The sequence below is a fragment of the Sphaeramia orbicularis genome, chromosome 20, assembly GCF_902148855.1.
Source record: "Sphaeramia orbicularis chromosome 20, fSphaOr1.1, whole genome shotgun sequence".
NCBI lineage: Eukaryota > Metazoa > Chordata > Actinopteri > Kurtiformes > Apogonidae > Sphaeramia > Sphaeramia orbicularis.
Window position 1 is genome coordinate 3997423 of NC_043976.1, and position 21259 is coordinate 4018681.

Sequence of the window (21259 nt, forward strand, 5' to 3'; positions counted from 1 at the left end):
GACTTCTTCCCTTGTAGTTCAGTTTGCTGTACATCCATCCTCCCCCAACCCCACCCCAACCCCAGTCTCTCCCTCTCCCTCTCTCTCTTGCTCTTCCTCTAACCATCTCTCTTTAACCCCAAGTGGTCAAGGCAGATGCCTGTTAAAAGGAAGTTTTTCCTCAACTCTGTCACCAAGTGTTTGCTACTGGATGATTCTGTTGGGGTCTGTAAATTGGCTTAAAAGTCTGGTCTGAGCAGCTCTAAATGTACAGTGTTTGAGTATTTTGTTGTGATGTGGTGCAATATAAATAAAATCTGATTGATTGATTGACTGACTGACTGATTGATTGATTGAGTGTAACAGCAGTAATTTGCTTTTACCAATGCCTTTAGATAGTTGTGAAAACGTGATTTTTGTTAAGTTGACCTCTTCGCATGGCTTGCTTAATCCAAAGATCTTTGACTTACAATGAAACCACCTTCTATCAAGTGAATTTTGACTATTTCTTCCAGACATCAGTGAACTGTTCGAGGTAGTTCAGGCAAATGTCAAAGTCCCAAACAGGTCATGAACCCCTTTTGTCCAAATGTTCATGACTCATTCTGTCCAACCCAATTACTGCACATTCTAAACCTCTGCTTTCATTCATCCACCCTGTGCTTCATTGGGTGGTGAAAACTCATCTCCTTCACGTCCTCAACCTCCATATGAATCAAAAACTACTTTTGTGTATGTAGCTATAGTGTTTCTGTACTTCATTTATTCAAATTTGTGAATGTGAGGTTCTACACAGGTTTTCTGATCTTGTCTAGGTCAGTACTTGTGCTGATATTCCAGAGCAGGGGTCTGCCACCTTTATTATCAAAAGAGCCATTTTGCCCCTCTTCTGCCATAAATAAATAATAAATAAATAAATAAATAATAAAATAAAATCTGGAGCTGCAAACAAGGTAACAGAGCTTATAAACTTTTAAAAGTTTAATCTTTTTTTTTTTTTTTTTTTTTTTTTTTACATTATGTGTTACAACCACTGAACACAACAAACAGAGGTGCAGTGTGGAATGCGTTCTGGAGTATGATTACTCTAAAAGTACTCTGTAAAAGTAGTTCGTAGCTAATAGTGTCTAAAGTACTAATCCCAAAAATACCAAATTCACAAGGTATTTATGGGAAAAAAGAATTTTATTCATCATTGATTTAGTCTTAAAGCCTGAAAAAGCCATTGAAAAACAAACACTCTTGAAGCTTGGAACGGGATTTTTGAGTATGATTACTCCAAAAGTACACCGTAAAAGCATTTCATAGTATTTGTGCTAATGGTATATGAAGTACTAATACCAAATATACCAAATTCATGAGGTACTTTTAGGAAATCATAATTTTATTCATCATTGAATTTAGTCTTAAAGCCCATTTCAGAAGAAACAAACACTTTTGGAAGCTTGGAAGGGATTCTGAAGTATGGTTATTCCAAAAGTACATAGTAAAGTAGTTTATAGTATATGTGCTAATAGTACAGGGTGGGGAAGCAAAATGTACAATATTTTGAGGCAGGGATTGAAAGACAGTGTATGACCAATTAGTTTATTGAAAGTCATGAGAATTTATTTGCCACAAGAAAATGTCCATAATAGAAAATGTTTTTATTCTATGTGTCCTCCTTCTTTCTCAATAACTGCCTTCACACGCTTCCTGAAACTTGCGCAAGTGTTCCTCAATATTGGGGTGACAACTTCTCCCATTCTTCTTTAATAGTATCTTCCAGACTTTCTGGTAATAGTTTTGCTCATAGTCATTCTCTTCTTTCCATTATAAACAGTCTTTATGGACACTCCAACTATTTTGAAATCTCCTTTGTGTGACGAGTGCATTCAGCAATCACACACTCTTTGAACGTTTGCTTTCCTGATTACTCATATGGGCAAAAGTTTCTGAAAAGGTATGGATAATAGTGTTAGGTATGATTATGACATCAATATATGTTTGGTTTCAAAACAATTGACGTAGTGCCTGCTGAGAAAAAACAACTAAATGTTCATTGTAAATTTTGCTTCCCCACCCTGTATATGAAGGGCTAATACCAAAAATACCAAATTCACGAGGTACTTACTGGAAAAAATAATTTTATTCATCATTGAATTTAGTCTTAAAACCTATTTCAGACAAAAAAAACAAAGTTTTGGAGCTTGAAAGGGATTTTTGAGTATGATTACTCCAAAAGTACATTGTAAAAGTAGTTCATAGTATTTGTGCTAGTAGTATATTAAGTACTAATACCAAAAATACCAAATTCATGATGTACTTATGGGGAAAAATTAATTTTATTTGTCACTGAATTTAGTCTCCTACACTATTTCAGATGGAAAACTCTTGTAGCTTGGAATGGATTCTGAAGTATGATTACTCTAAAAGTACATTGTAAAAGTATTTCATAGTATTTGTGCTAATAGTATATGAAGTATTAATACCAAAAATACCAAATTCACAAGGTACTTATTGGAAAAATTTATTTTATTCATCACTGAGTTTAGTCTTAAAGCCTATTTCAGATGAAAAAACAAACTTTTGGAGCTTGGAAGGGATTTTTGAGTATGATTACTCCAAAAGTACAGAGTCAAAGTAGTTCATAGTATTTGTGCTAATAGTATATGAAGTACTAATACCAAATGTACAAAATTCATGAGGTACTTATTGGAACAAATAATTTTATTCATCATTGAATTTAATCTTAAAGCCTATTTCAGACGAAAAAACACTTGGAGCTTGGAAGGGAATCTGTTGTAGGATTACCCCAAAAGTACACAGTACTCATACTCATACAGTTGCTCTATGAAAAGTACCACTATTTATGGAAATGATTCTCTTCAAAACTCAACACTGCCTCTGCAGTTCCCACTTGTACTGCTCCATATTCTCCGTCTGGGTTCACATCTGTAAGTGCCCAGAAAACGGACAGAATTACGTGAGTAATATACAAAGGACAGACAGAACCATCCGTCCGTATCCGTCTGCATCTTTAACGTAGAGCATAAATGAGCCCTTACTTTTGTTGTCCGGAAGGCACATTCACTCCATGCAGCTCATCTACTGTAATGGTTGAATGAGTAGCACACAAGAAAAATGCTAGCGGCTGGCTTGACCATGCAGAGGAGAATTGCGGCTGGCTTGACCACAGTAAAGGAGGCCATGCAAGGAGGCTGAAGAGCCCCATGCGGCTCTGGAGCTGCAGGTTGCCGACCCCTGTCCTGGAGGATCACTCAAGCATTGTCACCACCCAATACATATTATGATATAGAAATGTTTCAAATCTGATATCAGTGTTTTGTGAATCACGCAAGAGTTTCATGGCTTCACCACTGTCATTATGCACATTTGTTGTGTGATATACAAGGGAGAGATGTTTTCTTTGACGCGCCACCATGGATGACTGCAAACCAGCTTCCCCATGGAGACAATTAAAACATGAAACAAATACTAAACCACCTCTGCCTCTCTTTCATCCCATTATTCCCTATGCTGCCACCATCCTGCCTTCCTCCTCTTCTTTGTAGCTCCATGTTTCTGATCTCCCCTCCATTATCTCAAAGATTCTCATAGAGATGCAAAATAATAATAGCAATAGTCATATTATTACTATTATTGTTATTATTACTATGATTACTTATATATGTATATTACTTACAAATTCATATGATGCATTACTTATAAATTGTTGTTATGACTACTAATACTATTGTCATATATAATAAATACTATTTATTATAATAATTATTATTAGTTCTGTTATAATTACCAAAGTCATATTTTTTGCAAAATTGTTATATCAGGATAACTTTACTGCCCTAGTACTGCTAGGGCGGCCATGGCTCAGGTGGTAGAGCGGGTCGTCCAATAACCGAAGGGTTGGCAGTTTGAATCCCGCTCTGGCCATATGCTGTTGTGTCCTTGGGCAAGACACTTCACCCTCCTTGCCTCCAGTGCCACTCACACCGGTGTATGAATGTTTGGTGGTGGTCAGAGGGGCCGTAGGCGCAAATTGGCAGCCACGCTTCTGTAGTCTGCCCCAGGGCAACTGTGGCTACAGATGTAGTTTACCACCACCAGAGGGGGAATGTGAAAGTGAATGAATAATGGATCATTATTCATTGGGTGTCTAGAAATGCACTATATAAAATCCAATCCATTATTATGGCACACAAAGGGTTAATAGTCGGTCTCTGCTAGAAGTCCCACCTAATTACCAGTCTCCAATTGGCTCTGTGGTTTTGCTATCGTACATGTGATTGGCTGTCCCCGCTGTTACTCCATCTACTTGTAAAAGCTACAGTTACCCGCTCATTGGACAGGACAGGAAAAAAAAAAGTTGGACTGGACAGGAGGCAGTTTGTATCTCCAACCGTTTAGCATAAGTTGTCAACATGTATACATTTGTTCTGCCTGGGTCACGTCAGCTAGACAGATTTGAATATCAGAGGTGTCATTTACATGTACATTTGTACATGTGTCTGTTTGCCTGCACGTCCGTGCATGCAGAGCTGGTTCGTGGCATAGGCTGGTAACTGATAGCATGATAATTTCTCATTAGTTGTCTTAAAAATAAAGAAATGAGGGGGAAAAAACAAAACAACAACCCCCCCCCCCCCCCCCTGTAATTTCTCTCCCTGCTCACTGTGTGTGTGAGTGACAGAGACAGAGTGGAGCTGAATGACAGAGTCAGACAGGTGTTGAACTAGCATCCAGGTAAAGGTTGGAGAGTTTATCAACATGAAAAGGCCTTCCAAGGCCTTAGCCGCACAGTTTAGAAGTGGAGAGAAGAGGAGGCAGAAAAGTAATCCAATTATAGAGGTATGGAACCTTTTATAGTGTTAAAAAAAAGTTTGATGTGACTAGCAACAGCTAGCTGAACTGAAATGAAGCAAAGTTGGCTAATAATGGAACTGTAGATGATTAAGATATGAGATATCTGCTAAGGTGTATGGTTTACTGCTGCTGAACTAGGTTATACATATTTCTATGTGGTTTATATATGTTTCTATCTGGTTTACTGCTAGTTGGCTGGTTTATATATGTTTCTATGTGGTTTATAAATGTTTCTATCTGATTTATTTATGTTTCATTATGGTTTACTGCTAGTTGGCTGTTTGATATATGTTTCTATGTGGTTTATAAATGTTTCTATGTGGTTTATATATGTTTCTATCTGGTTTACTGCTATTTGGCTGTTTGATATATGTTTCTTTGTAGTTTATATATGCTTCTATTTGATTTATTTATGTTTCTATATGGTTTATTGCTAGTTGGCTGGTTTATATATGTTTCTATGTGGCTCAGTATATGTTTCTATCTGATTTATTTATGTTTCTCTATGGTTTACTACTAGTTGGCTGTTTGATATATGTTTCTATGTGGCTTATGTATGTTTCTATCTGATTTATTTATGTTTCTCTATGGTTTACTACTAGTTGGCTGTTTGATATATGTTTCTATGTGGCTTATATATGTTCCTATCTGATTTATTTATGTTTCTCTATGGTTTACTACTAGTTGGCTGTTGTATATATGTTTCTTTGTAGTTTATATATGCTTCTATTTGATTTATTTATGGTTCTATATGGTTTACTGCGAGTTGGCTGGTTTACATATGTTTCTATGTGGCTTATATATGTTTCTATCTGATTTATTTATGTTTCTATGTGGTTTACTGCTGGCTGCTTTGTGCATCTCCTCTCATGCTTCATGCATCTCCTCTTTGTGCCCCCCCATATGTATGTGTGTGTGTGTGTTTGTGTGCATGTGTGTGTTTTTTAAAGGGTGGGGGTGGGGGGGGCACCAAATTCATATCTGGCCTAGGGTGCCAAAATGGCTTGAACCAACTGACTATGATTGTTTGCTTGTTTGATCGGCTCTACATGATGTGAAATTATGATTGCAAATGCAAAAAAAAAAATCAACTTTCAGGACTGCTGCCTTGGAGCACTTCTGTGTCCCCACCAATGTCAGAATCAAACCTGCTCCCTTGTGTATTTCTACAATTACTTCCTAATGATTGCCTGTTTTTCACTACTGCTTTCATATTTATTGTTACCACAATTTTCTTTCCTATTGTTTTAAAATATTTCTTGCATGTATACATTTGGTGTTGTGCTGTTACTGGAACCTTAATTTCCTAAGGGATCAATAAAGTTCTATCTAATCTAAATACAATGTCAACACAGGAACAACAATCCTTTCTTGTGGTCTTTATACCTCCACATCCCGGTCACTTGTCATGTGCTCTCAGTACAATTTTTCCTCTTTCATTACCTTCATCCCTTTTTCAGGACATACCTCCTCTCCGTTGCGGTAGATGAGCAGGTCAAAGGGGATGGCAGCCACCATGTCGATGAGGAACCAGCCTTTGAAGTAGTGGACGGCGATACGCACTGGGTGGCTCACCACCTCATCATTAGAGTTCACATATGTAGTCCTGAGAGTGGTGACAGAAACACAGATACTGACCCAACTCTATTTTTGCTAAAGAACAAAACCCTCAACTTATGCATGTGTGTCAGTACAGACCTGAAGTTGATGAGGATGTCAATAATAAACATTATGTCCACGATGAGGTCCACCACATTGAGAGGAGAGCATGAGTAACCACAACTCTGCATGGCTACCTCTTCCTGAGAGGAGAGGAGAGGAGAGGAGAGGAGAGGAGAGGAGAGGAGAGGAGAGGAGAGGAGAGGAAATTAACATTAGTATTAAAAAAGAAATTGCATACAAATGTACATAAGACATTAAAAAATGTCAAAAAAGGAAGCAGAAGAAATCTTAGAAGAAGCTCGAATGCTAAGCAAACACTATGAGAAATCTAATCATCATCACATCATCATAACATTTATTTAAACTCGGAGATATATTGAGGACACAACCCCATTTACAAAATAGCCAAGACAGAACAAGACATTTGAAACATCCAATGGACATATCAGAAATACCGAAAAGTAAAAGTGACAAAGACAAATTACAAACAGAGAACTCTACTTAAAAACAGGAGCAGCTGGAGGTAAAATAAGATGGAATTATGGATTTAAAACACAAAACATTTGAAACATACAATGCTGTATCAGAAGTAACAAAAAGTAAAAGTGATAAAGATGAACTAAAAACAAAGACATCTACTTAAAAACAGGAGCAGCCGGAGGTAAAATAAGAAGTAATTAAGGATTTAAATTGACCTAATGATAAAAGTGTAGTGAGTTTCAGATGGTTTTGGCGAGTGCTCCAGGTTTCAGGTGCATGGTAAGAAAAACTGGACTTTCCCATTTCAGTACGCACTGAAGGACCACTTGTCATGTGTGAGCCAGTCCTTACGATCCTAATGAGTCCTAATGATTGCATGTCAAACATATACAATGAGTTTAAAGATAAGAAAAAAAACAGGTCAGGAATTCTGGGGATTTTGAACCTCTTAGTCTTGAATGTAAGAGAAATGTTGCATGCGTATGCATGTCCGTACGTGCAGGGCTGGTTCGTGGCATATGCTGGTAACCGATAACATGATAATTTCTCATCAATTGTCTTAAAAATAAAGAAATGAGAGGGAAAAAAAAACCAAAACAACAACCCCCCCCTGTAATTTCTTAGGTGAGCTCTCCCTGCTCACTGTGTGTGTGAGACAGAGTGGAGCTGAATGACAGTCAGACAGGTGTTGAACTAGCATCCAGGTAAAGGTTGGAGAGTTTATCACCATGAAAAGGTCTTCCAAGGCCTTAGCTGCACAGTTTAGAAGAGGAGAGTAGAGGAGGCAGAAAAGTAATCCAATTATAGAAATATGGAACCTTTTATACTGTTAAAAAAAATGTGTTATGTTACTAGCAACAGCTAGCTGAATTGAAATGAAGCAAAGTTGGCTAATAATTGAACGGTAGATGATTAAGATATGAGATATCTGCTAAGGTGTATGGTTTACTGCTGCTGAAGTGGGTTATACATGTTTCTATGTGGTTTATGTATGTTTGTATCTGGTTCACTGCTGGTTGGCTGGTTTACATATGTTTATATTTGGTTTCTATATGTTTCTATATGGTTTACTGTTGGTTGGCTGTTTGATATATGTTTCCATGTGGTTTACTGCTGGCTGCTTTGTACATCTCCTCTCATGGTTCATGTATCTCCTCTTTGTACCCCCCCATATGTATGTGCGTATGTGTTTGCGCATGTGTGTGTTTTTTTTTTTTTTTGGGGGGGGGGGGCACCAAATTCACCAAATTCATTCATCGCTTGTTTGATCAGCTCTACACGACATGAAATTATGATCGCAAATGCAAAAACACATCAATGTTCAGGAGTGCTGCCTTGGAGCACTTCTGTGTCCCCACCAATGTCAAAATCAAACCTACTCCCTTGGCTGGAAGTAACGTGTTACAAAAGTAATGCATCACAGTAACAGATTACTTTTTGCTGTAACGCAGTAGTGTAAGGCATTACTAATCAATTTTCAGTAATGAAATAAAAATGTTCAGTAGCTCTTGCGTTACAACACACTTTTCATCCATAATTTAATTGCTCAGATAAAAAAAAAGAACAACAAAAAACAGCAAGATCATGAGACCTTAAGGAATCAAAAATGTGGCAGGAAAGTTCTATTTCCTGTTAGTGGTCAGTCAGTGGGTAAAGATGGCAGAAGACAGTACAATGGTAACATGTACGTATGCTCATTACTAACCCTAACCCTGCTTTCAAGAAGCTAGTTAGCAAGATCCCTGTGATCAGCAATGACAAGGTAAGCTAACATTTCTAGAGTTAGAATTCTTTATCAATTGCAGATTTATCTACCAGTAGGGCTGGGTATCATGGCCAATTTCCATAATCGATTCAATTTCGATTCATAAGGTTCTGAATCGATTAATCACGATTCAATTCGATTCAATATCGATTTGATTCAGTATTAATTCATTGATTCAGAGTAATTTAGTGATACCAAAGTACAATTTTGAGTTGTAACCTGATTATTTGAGTACTGCAGTCATGCAACACATCAATACTGGTATCAATATTGATATTAGAAAGGAGATAAATATGACATTTCAGCAGTAAATTGCTGAATGTGCTCTTAAATAATGATTAGGACAGAAATATTCCCATGTTTCACCAGTGGATCTGAACGGACTTCTTCGTCATCTTTATTGTGTTTTATGGCTGGTGGCTTCTACTCACTGGGGGGGGGGCTCTGTGATTGTTGGTTGGAACGGAGCGGAGCGGAGCTGGGGGGTGCGCGCTATGTGAATGTTGGTTGGGGAGCTGGGGTGGGGGTGGGGGGGTAGTGTAGCGGTCGGACATTGTCTCTTTACTATTCCTCTAACTCCATACTCAGCCATAGGTGATAGTATGGATCCAAGTAATTATCCCAAGGACGACCGGCTTCTGTGATTCGCTGGGTGGCCACTTCCTTCACACTGTGGGTTCGAGTTTGAGGCCGGAGAACCTCCAGTGGAGGGGGTTTTCCTCACCCTTCCTCCGCGTCTTTTCCATGACACAGCCGTCGCGAGCAAGACCAAGACAACCCCCCAGGGGCTTGCAAGACGGAGCCGCCCACGGTTCTGCGTACTCCCGGTCCTGCTCTGAAAAATCAATCTCATCCACTATTAATCGATTACGCAAAATTAAAATGTGATCGATCTAAGATCGATTAAATCGATTTTTTTACCCAGCCCTATCTACCAGTGTCCTTGGCACTGCGCCCCCTGTTTTAACATGTATAATGTTGAAAAAAATGTGAGCGTTCCTGCTGGGATTCAAACATCATAGACCCTGGCATAACTTACTGAGCTATCCATCCACATGTACTTCAGGGCGGAAATTTATGCGTCCCAAGACTCTCCTATCCTGACATTGGTTATTAAACCAGTAGTTGAACTACATTTTTTTCCAAGTTAACTACTACATTAATATTAACACAATTAACATAATTGTCTATGACTACTCAAACTACATATTTTAGTCCATAAACAGAACGGAATTACTTGTTTATTTAACCATGGTCTCTCTACTGTATTTAAACCCCCTTTAACCAGTTTCACAAAATTGCTCTTCTATCACAAATAACTACATTTTCAAGAGATTTTCTAGACTACAGCATCGAAATAGTGATGTAATAGTTTGATTATAAAGAGGTAATAGTAAATAAGTAGAAACAATAAGAATATCTGGGTGATGTTAGACTTGGATGTTGTTGAATGCTTGGAACATCATAAAGTTTTGGCAGTAACTAATTTTGACTTCCAATAATTTTCCTGAGTTTTTGAAAGGATGATGCTGACCAAGCTTTTGCCCAGCTACAACTTGTATTTACAAAGTCATTTGAAGGGTTATTTCTTTACTACCTCCTACCATTAGCACAACTGTACCATATTTTAACAGAATTAAAATGTAAGGAGTTGCCAGAAATGAAGGAGTGGAAGGTACCTGAATGTCTCTGGATTTATGATGAATAAGCTAATTCTAGTTACAAGCCATTAGGAGTATTCAAAGACCCACCTGGTCATTGAGGAGGAAAGCGGCTGAGTAGGGCGTCAGGATGGCGGTGTAGATGACCAGCAGCAGGATGAGCCAGTCCCATACTGCCTTGAAAGGGCTGTAGTGCAACACTGTCCACTTGTGGATACGAGGAGCCTGCAGCTTGTACTCCGGCAACACATCTGCACCCAGAGACAGCACCTGGGTAAAGACAGGGACAGACGAGCCATTAAACATGATGGAAACAAGGACAGGTGGCAAATGGTGATGATATGAGTTGTAGAGAGAAAGAGGGTGTACCATGAAGGGACTGTGTATATTAAGCAGTGCTGCAATGGAAAATGAGCTGATAGACACTGGCGACTCACACACACACATTGAGGACACATAAGTACACCCAGTGTTTACTCAATTAGAAGTGCTGTATAAAAAGACAGGACAAAATGTGCAGGCTCAAAGTAAAAAGCAGAAATACACTTCTACCTTGGCAAACCAAATGGAACCTCACATCATATATGAACATTATGAGAAAACTATAAAATCATTGTGTTATGTACATCGACTAATGGACAATGACAATTTTTACATTCTTTTATGATGTTTTTGTGGACATACTTGGTGACCTGTCTGAGGGTTAGGGTGTACTCCAAGATGTGTTTTAGCCATATGTTAAGTAAAGAAACTAGAACACATCCCCTTTCAGATTAAGCTGAGTCCATGCATTTTGGTCTTACACTTCTTCTATTAACCCATAAAGACCCAGAGATATTTTATGGCGATATCCAAGTGACATTTTCTCTACTTTTAACTTTTCGTAAGTGATTTAAACCATTTATTATAATATTCTCCTCTGTATTTTCCAATTTTCAGTGTAAATCATGTATTTTTTAAAAATTCATATATCAAGTAGATGTTCATGAAAACTCAGAGTAAATTCAAACGTCATTTATCAAACCACATGGGTTTTACTGGTGAATCAATGCTGTAGATCATGGTGTTACCAAGTTCATTATGGAGCCTCTGAACGTCCAAATGGGTCATATCTGATGACCATGAAAAGATGAAAAACTGCATTTTACACCAATTATTTACATGTATTGATAGGATTAATGGATGAACAGGTATTAAACAGTTTAGATTGGTAGGTACTTTTGGTCAGTGGTGGATGTTTGGGTCTTTATAGGTAAAATGCTTAAGCCCAACACTAATGCTAAACAAAAGCTCCATCTAAGTGTGGCCTAAAAATGGAGAAAGTAAAAGAAAATATAACAGAAAATAATCAAGTACATACACTTGATAACTCTCCTTAAAGGTGCAGGAGACTTTCGTCACCAATTTTTCATCGAATCTGTGAAACCCCAGTCATGTCCTCAGTATCATGAATCTGTGAGTCTTTCTGTGATTACTCACCTGAATCTCTGCCCTAACTGTGAACAATTTTGAAGTGCCATCCACCATAAACAAACCATGTGTTTACAAACAGAGCTGGGAGGTAACTCGGGCATCTTCGGAATTTTGTCGTAAGGTGCATTGTGGGAAGCAGAGTTCCAGCCGTTTCCACATTGTGTTTGTTGCAGCTGCCGCTGCCAGGCAGAGCTCCGCTTGATCCGCTTGTTCCGCTTCACTCAAGCCGTTTCCGCGTTCCAGCTGTTTCCTTGTCGTGCTTGTTTCATCCATATAATATCATGCGGTTGCGCTGCCGCTGCCACTGCCACTGCTAGGCGGCGGTGCAAACCTCCGCTCTCCACAATGCACATCGCGACAACATTCCGAACATGCCCGAGTTACCTCCCAGCTCTGTTTGTAAACACATGGTTTGTTTATGGTGGAGGGCACTTTGAAATTATTCACTGTGAGGGAAGAGATTCAGGTGAGTCATCACAGAAAGACTTACGAATTCATGATACTGAGGATATGACTGGGGTTTTACAGATTGGATGAAAAATTGGTGACAAAAGTCTCCCGCAGCTTTAAGTATTATAAGGATGAATCTGCACTTTGTAACCTCTCATCTCTACTCTGTACCTCTGCACCTCCATGGAATATACATGTGCTTGCACAGGAACTACAACAACAGTGTTTTGCAATTACAGCGATATAGTCAGTGCCTGCTGAAGATGATGAGAGCTGTTCTGAAGGCTCAAGCCCCCTTTAGGTAACCCTTCCAGGCACTGACTTTCTCTCACTCAATCATTATAGATGCTGTACATGCACAACAATGCACAGATTAACTCATACAGTGGGCTTGAGTACACACACTCCTCCACCACAGTCACTGCAGTGACTTTTTTTTGTACCAGTAGATCTGACAAAAGAGTTTTACATCAAAACTGACAAGTAACAAGGTACTGAAAGCATATTCCAAACACAACCAGCCTCCTCTGTCACAATCAAATGCATTAAAAAACGAACACACACCAGGAATGAAATCTTGGATATTACGGTGCAGTTCTAAGTAGCTTAACTGGCAATAATGTATTCCAGTGTCTCCACTGCACTCGGCCAGGATGAGAGCAGGAATGAATCAGTATAAAAGAGGCATTAGCACAGCCGGCTTCTGTCTCTGCCTAATAGAATCACACAGTGAACTGCAGAACAGTTTCTGCACCGCTGCAGAAAGCAAGAGCAGAAAAAACACTGAGCATTAGAATGCAAGTGGCAAATCCAGAAGTGAGTTGTGAGTGACTTTCAGGTATGTTTACTATATCCATATAGACGGCATCCTGTGGAGGTACGCATCAACAAATAGCAGAGGGAATGGATGTGGGAATGCATACAAATACTGTAGCTGTCATGCTGTCTCTTGTTTTCCTAGGACGAAAACAATGACGACAATATCATTTAAATGTAGCTTTTGAGCTGAATCATCACATTGTAACACAAACCAATATGCAGTTTGAAGGGCTATAATGATGCAGTAAGTATGCATGTTGCCTCTTCAGTTCAACACCTGGATTTTAAAGCAGCGTGCTGACTCCTGAGGCAGATACAGATCTGATTTTGTTTTGCAAAGTGATCTTTGAATATTCTTACTTTGTCTCATGTCACTTTTCATCTTACATGGTATATAAGGTACTGAAGCCAACTTCACCTGCTAGTTGTTGTTGGTTTCAACTTAAGCACATCTAGATTAAGTTTAGTTTACTTAGATAACTTGGATGGCAAAAAAGTGTCTAGTCGCACTGTCTATATATTGTCATCATTGTCTGGTAGTATCCTGAAACTATGAGTCTCAACTACATGATGAAATTAAAGAGGTAATTTGTGAATTTAGATTTGGACTAACGTGTCCTCGTTGTTTCCAATATTGAATCCATAAGAGAGTAAATGCCTGCATGTATTTTCATGGTCTAAATTGTGGTAAAATGACATGTGAAATAATTTCTGTGTAATACCAGCTAGTGATCTACTACCAGCTATTGATCTAATTACAGTTGAATAGTGAAATAGCTAATCATAGCAGAGTAAAACGTGGCTCCTGCTGATCCAATGTAGCATCAACCATGGATGTATTATTCCTAGCAGGGCAAGCACATGTTAGATATATCTGCAATAGAATATAAGGACATCTTTGGCAAAGTGTCATAAGAATTTTACACACTGGACCAGATGTATTAGATGTAAATGATGTAAATGAGCTCTAGTTTCTCTAAATCTCCATAATTAATGCAAAATGAGCATGGTCCACAGAGCCACAAGTCTGTAAAAGCATGCTGGTGACTACTGTCATTGCTACAGGTTTGGAAATAATTGTTAAACCAGAGCGAGGTGTTGCTGAAATACATTATCTCAGTGTCCTATTGACGAAGCACCAACATGACCATCTTCTTCTCATCACATTAATTTAAAATCTGAATCTGCTATGGTCTGTGTGTGTGTGTGTTCAAATCATCTTGCATTTATTCTGCATTACTGTAGTGGAATTTTCCCAACATTTGCTGTTTGGCTGGTGCACAGATTCAGTACCAGTGGTCATTATCTAGTAGAAACATTAGTATGCAGATGGAGTGGACCTGCTTTTAACCTGGGAGGCAGTGACAAGTACAGCAGTCCGAGTGAGTCCTGACACAAATCCACTGGGGAGTGGTTTAAGGGCTGTATGCAATGATAGCACATGTTCCACAATTCTTCCTTCAGCTCTTCTCACCTGTGTCATTACTAGATCACCCCTTTAAGCTTTCATTACTACTTAATTTTCTTCTTCCCGTTGCTATTTGACCTCCTCTTGACCAACTAAATCTTTCTTCTTCTCCTAATTTTCTCAGTTTTGTCTGTTCTCATGGTTCAAGGTTCACTTTATTGTCTCCCATTGGAGAAATTTGACTTAGACAAGACCACAAACAAGCTGGACTGCAAGACATTAAATGGAACACATGCTACTAAAAACACATAAAATAAGTGACCTGTAATAAATAAGTTAAAAAGTTTAAAATAATATTGTTCTCCATGGTTATGTCCTCAGTGGGGACATTCCACCTGTTTTCAGCCTGGTCACCTCTCATTCATCCTGTGACTTATTACCATTCATCCTCACTCCTGCTTGAATAAATGCTTTTACACTCCCTAACCTCTTTTTTCCCTCATTTCATCACTTCATGTTCCTTTCACTTACTCCTTTTTGTGCTACTTATTTCTCCTCTCACTCCCTCTTTCACTATCCCTCTCTATTCTGCTATTCAGCTTTATATCTAGCCATCGATAAAACATCTGGAATACAGCTCTGATATACCTAAATAACTCTGGGAGTTGTTCCTATAGATACTGACACTTGGCAAGATATAATTTGCTTGATTTATTAAAAATGACTGAGAAATATTTCAGTGTTTACCCTCTCTTTAACAGAGCCAGCTGTTTCATATTTAAGCCAACTGTTCAGGATTCTGCTCCCTCATCAGCTTTATTTTCAAATATTTATGTCCCTGTGTGCATACACTCACTGTAGTACTTACAGAGATACAATATGTGCTGCCAATTATATAAATAATCTGCTAATTGGCAATCCTCAATTTGAGGAAAGTTAGTTCTCTACCCTTCAGCTCTATAGTAGAAAGTAACTGACAACATTTGTTTTTGTTCTGTTTTGATGCACTCTGTACTCCACTGCAGAGAAACATATGTCACATTTATTGTGAGGTTTTGTTAGTTCCTAATTATTATTTAGTCAAGCTACAATTAATTGACTGGTGGATAGGTCAAATATTTATAGAGTTGACCACATTTGTTTGAATTTAGTATTAAATCAGTGTTTACGTAGTTCATAAGAGTTTCTTAAGGTCTCTGCACATCAGTAGGTCTTTGTAACTAAATATCTAAGGGGTGTTAGCAGCTGTGAAAAACTACTAGAGTTTCCCCATCAGCTGTGTTTAGTCCAAATCATTTTAGATCAACAGATATCGTCTGATGTCTGAGGCACTCCAAAGACTAAGTAAGTAAGTTAGGGCTATCTACACTAATGGTAACTAACTATTTGAACAATGTCAGTATCCACGCTGATGAACAGAAACATTTGGAAGCAATTGAGAATGAGCCCCATAATTAATATTGCCGACATGTTACTGCAGTATGATGCACTTAGGAATACTGAGGTGTATCTGCTCCACACAAGGGTGAATTGTTAAAACAGTCTTTGAACATATTCTTTAAAGTCTTTGCACACTTGACAGAGCACCAGGTCCTCAAGGGAAAGGCTAGACCTGAAATCAGTGAGAAAGAACTTTATCCAAGTACAATGTTTCTATCAGTCTGACCTTCATCAAATATGTGAGCAGCGTTACAATGCACCTGCTGTATCCGATGTCACTGTCATCCGAGTCACAGTTATTAAAACAAAAAATTTCATACATTTCTCACCCTCAAAATTACATTACATATTCAGAAGTTGAGTGCTGTGATGCTGATAATAACCCGATGAAGGGAAGTAATTCTCCAAGCCTTCATGTTGGAAAAGACATTTCAAATTGTCCATATTTTTAATTAAGAAGAGTAAGTCGACCACAAGGTAAATTAAGTGGCATCCAATGTTAGTATGACGTCTTATGTACTATAACTTGTGTACATGTATAACTCCATGCCATATGAATTCAGATGTATTTTGTGTTGTGTGTCATGTTTGTTTGGACTCTGCTGAACACTTAGAACAATTATAAAACTTTATATTCACATTTATTGTTCTTTGTATGGTTGGCCTTTATGCCAGTGTATAAATAAATGGTATTTATCAGAGTTATGGTCCAATGATACAGTTTTTCCCACTGCTGGTGGCTCTTTTAGTCATTTTTATCACTGGGGACATTTTACTCTTTATATGCTTTAGTTAAGTTAATGTGAACTTTCTGCTCATACTGGCACCACACTCTGTGCTTTATTATTTTCTGCTGCATGTTCACATTTTGGAGAGAGTCGCGGCATTTACATGCATAGGAACTGTGTTTGTATAAGTAGATGGGATATATATAAATATAAAAATAAATAAATACACACATACACACACACACACACACACACACACAACCACACACACACGTATATAGGTAAAAAAAAAATAGAAAGCTAGTGTTAAGTGGCAAGGTATGGACTCACACAAAGAGTCAAATATATGTCTGTGAGTGCACATATTAACACACACACCCCTTTGGTTCAGTCAAGCGCCCCTCTCAGCTGTGTATCCCCCCCCTGGAGTATCTTGCGGGTTATTTTTATCCATCTGTGTGAAACATCAACAAAAATATGGCCATGAGGACTGTTAAAAGTGCAGATGTCAAGACACATTTAAGAGTAGATTGGACAGAGCCATGTTTAAGGACAGCACTGGGGGACAGAGGACCTGCAGCAAAGGAGTGGAGGCAGTTAACAGGGCTGACCGCCCGCACAAACAAGATTATACGTTTTTGTTATTTCAGCTGCAGAATGTTGTTTACTTATGTCGTCAGCACACATAGTGGAATTCCCAGTCCAGCATGAGCACCAGCAGCATCATCCCCCAAAGATTAAAATCAACTTGGGTGCAGCTTGACATTCATCTCTGAATGCGATGGAATTTGCCTAGACAGCATCTGACACATGGGTCTGGGTCAGGTTCAGTGCACTGAATTTTGCCATTTAACCACTTAGTCCAAATGGTTTAAAATATAATAAAATCAGACGTTTAGTGGCCACTTTAAATTTTGGCTTGTACAGTGCACTCTATGTGCATGCAAAAGTGGATTCATGTTTAATTGAACACTAAAAAAGAAATACAAGCTTGACATCAGTGTGTCCATTAGTGTCACTTCTACTTTAAATGACACTGGAAGGTTTAGAGTGACAGACACACAGACGACAGGCCAAGGGAAAATGATTGTGACGAGTCTTAAAATCTAATTCAGACCAAAAATGTCAGAAATATAGCATGCACATCTCAAACAAGAATGACTGTCATATTCATTTAACTTACTGCAATATTGCTTTTCAACATAATAACATATAAAAGGTTAATATAATATTTAAGTTTAGATCCTGGTTTATATCATGCTGTGAGACAAACAGCATTTATTTAATTGCCACTTAAATTTGTGTATGTGAGAAAATATATATTTATGAGACTTGGCACATAGGATTTCCTGCACCTGTGTGTAAAAACACATTCTCTAACCCAGTGCTTTTCTACCTTAGGTTCAGGACCCCACGTGGGGTCGCCTGGAATTCAAATGGGGTCGCCTGAAGTTTCTAGTAATTGATAAAAAAAACCAATTTACTAATAAAAAAAAATATATGTTGAATTGAGAGACAATCACAATCCCTGAAAGACATGACAAACTGTGAAGCTGAAACTGAAGCACTGTGGTACTGTTTATCTTTCAAATGTTCATTTTGGCTGGTTTCAGACGCTGCAGCTATATCATAATTCATAGTTTCAGTTCATGTTTGTTCAGTATTAATTGTCAGCCTCGCAAATCCAAGATGGAATGACTGTACAGATCCTGACCAAGGAAAATAAAATTCTCACTTTGTGTAGTAATCTACACCTGGCTTTACTGCCTCCGTCCATAATAATATACATTATATAGACTAAATGTCATCTAAAATTAATGTTTATTTGCAACATAGTATAGCAAACTATTACATGATCAAAAACAAATTATTTTTATCAATAAAAATGTGTCTGTTTTGAATGTCTGGGGTTGCCAGAAATTTGTGATGTTAAAATGGGGTCAGGAGACAAAAAGGGTTGGGAACCACTTGTTTAACCTTTTCATTGTAAAGGATCTCCGGCTTGTCAATGGACAGAACTCCATTTATTAACAAGGCTTTCATTGTGAAACATTCTACAGGAACGGACGGTACAGCTTGTTCTGTTACGTTATCATACTGTATATATCTAAAATATAGAGATAAAATGGATTTGGCATGCGCTCCACAACTGTAACTGCAGATACTTAAATTATCACTATTTTCAATACAATAATAATTTTTGCACACATTTTGCAAGTTTGAGTTGTTTCTCAATACTTGATGGGTATAAGGGATGAGCAAATGCAGAACCAATTATTTTTTAATATGTCTTCGCCCATAAGTAGCTGGAATAGGCTCCAAGCGACCCCCGTGACCCTAGTGAGGATAAAGCGGGTTCAGATAATGAATGAATGAATGAATATTTTAATTTAAGAATGTAATTAAGAATTAACAAAATGGTATGATGAGAACAGTCTGACCTGCTGCAAATTTGTCTCCTGACTGCACAGTCTGCATCCTCTTTCTGATGCAAGCATTATTCCATTTTTTTTTTTTTTTTAATGACAGTGACAGAGATTAGGTAAACGATAAAAATCTTTGACTATGGTCTATACTAGATTGGGCTGTGCAGATTTTAAAAAAGATTAATAAAATGAGTGGAGAGTGTGTAATATGCAGAAGGAAATTAAAAGAAAGATGAAGAGATAGATAGAAGCAAAGTGGACAACAATGTGTTTGGTACTTTGCACACAATCTAACACAATCTCATCTTGAATAAATTTTCTTTGGAAAATTTTCACAGATAAATTTAAAAGAATTGTAGGAAAGGTACAAGGATGACATCACAGTCAGTTGACTTTAGGAACTGATGATACCTTTTTACAGGCAAAGTTTAACTAGAAAACATTCACACAAATACAAACATAATGATCCAGGTGGGAGGAGTTCAGGACAGGTGCAGTTTTAGAGCAGGTGGTAACTGAGCCATCACCAATCTTCAGTCAACTCATCTATCGGTGCAGAAGACTGAGCCAAATACATACATCTGCACAGGTACAGAAAGGTTTGCACACAAACTTGTAAGGTAAGAGAAGTTCAAGTCCAACAGCAACCATCCAACCCTTTTAGAGGTTTTTCTACATTTAAAATAAATATTCTGTCATCTCATGAGAGCATTTGCATCAAAGTTTAAAGGTGTCACTGCAAAACTGAAGATTGTACATCGTCACAGCTCACTGGCATTCTCTGCATCTACAGACAACTCACAACCTATGGCTTAAGGATTCAAGATGCTTCTGACACTTTCTCACACAAGTGGAAATGTCTTCTTTTCAATCTCAATACTTCAGAGGGATGAATTCAGATGTATTTTGTGTTGTGTGTCATGTTCGTTTGGACTCTGCTGAGCACTTGAGTTAGAACAATTACAAAACTCTATACTTACACTCATTGTACTTTGTAAGGTTGGCCTTTATGCCAGTAAATAAATATATGGTATTTATCACAGTTATGGTCCATGATACAGTTTTCCTTTCCCACTGCTGATTGCTCTTTTAGTCACTTTTATTACTGGGGACATTTTACTCTTTATGGTTTAGTTTGGTTGACATGAACTTTCGTCTCATACTGGCACCACACTTTATGCTTTAGTAATGTCTGAACGGTTAAAGTGAATTTTGTTCTGATTCAGGGATTAATGTATTACAATGTGTTACAGTGTTGCAAATCACCTTGTTTTACTTCGTGTTCACACTGCTCCATGCCCCCCACACCACAGCCATGGAAACAGGTGGAAGCCTACTGTCTGTTTACATCTGGCAGTAGCACCTTTTCGACAGAGCCTCTCTGCTTTATGGTAATGCTTGTGACATCACAGCGTATCATACTCAGAGTCGGGTCCAGTTGATGGCAATGCCCCCTAAAATTAAAGTTTCTGAAGGAAGGGAAAAAGAAAATGAGTTGCACAACAGCGGGAGACTAATGAATTAGTAAAGTACTTTGTGCGGTCGTATGATCTGTATGTATTCATTGTGAGGAACGCACAGTACAGGACACCCCCCATATTATCCTGTCACTGTCAATCATGCAGTTTTAAAGAGTAGACTTCTCTGTTTAGGATTGTCAGGGCATGCAGTTGCCTGGTTCACAAATTACCGCAGTGACAGGACTCAATGCATTAAATATGGTGGACTGTGTTCAGAATATGTCATGGTCCACAAGGGGGCGCCACAGGGTTCTATATTAGGACCCCTCCTTTTTATTATGTTTATAAATTCCTTGGGGCACAATGTGTCTAATGGTGATAAGCATTTTTATGCTGATGACACAGTTATTTACTGCTGTGGATCAACTCTTACTCAAGCCATAGAATACTTGCAGAAAGCTTTTGATGCTGTCCAGCACTCCAGTTGAAACTTGTCCTCAATACTGAAAAGACTAAGATGATGCTATTCTCAAACTCTAAGAAGTTGCCTGAAACTATCCCAGTAGTGTCTACTTTTGAGGGGAATGTCATAGAGGTGGTTCATGTGTATAAGTATCTTGGTGTCTTGATTGATGACTCCCTCAC

At 38.2% G+C, this 21259-nt stretch overlaps 1 protein-coding gene across 2 annotated transcripts in view; it reads right to left on the minus strand.

Annotated features, from left to right (window-relative positions):
• The window catches only part of kcnh2b (potassium voltage-gated channel, subfamily H (eag-related), member 2b), a 463037-nt gene that overhangs the window by 38304 nt on the left and 403474 nt on the right, over positions 1–21259 (minus strand). For both annotated transcript variants that reach the window (XM_030122825.1, XM_030122826.1), the window contains 3 exons: positions 10501–10680; positions 6541–6644; positions 6310–6448 (listed from right to left, as the gene is read on the minus strand). In XM_030122825.1, coding sequence (XP_029978685.1) covers positions 6310–6448; positions 6541–6644; positions 10501–10680 — 423 coding nt within the window. The remainder of the gene's footprint in view (positions 1–6309; positions 6449–6540; positions 6645–10500; positions 10681–21259) is intronic.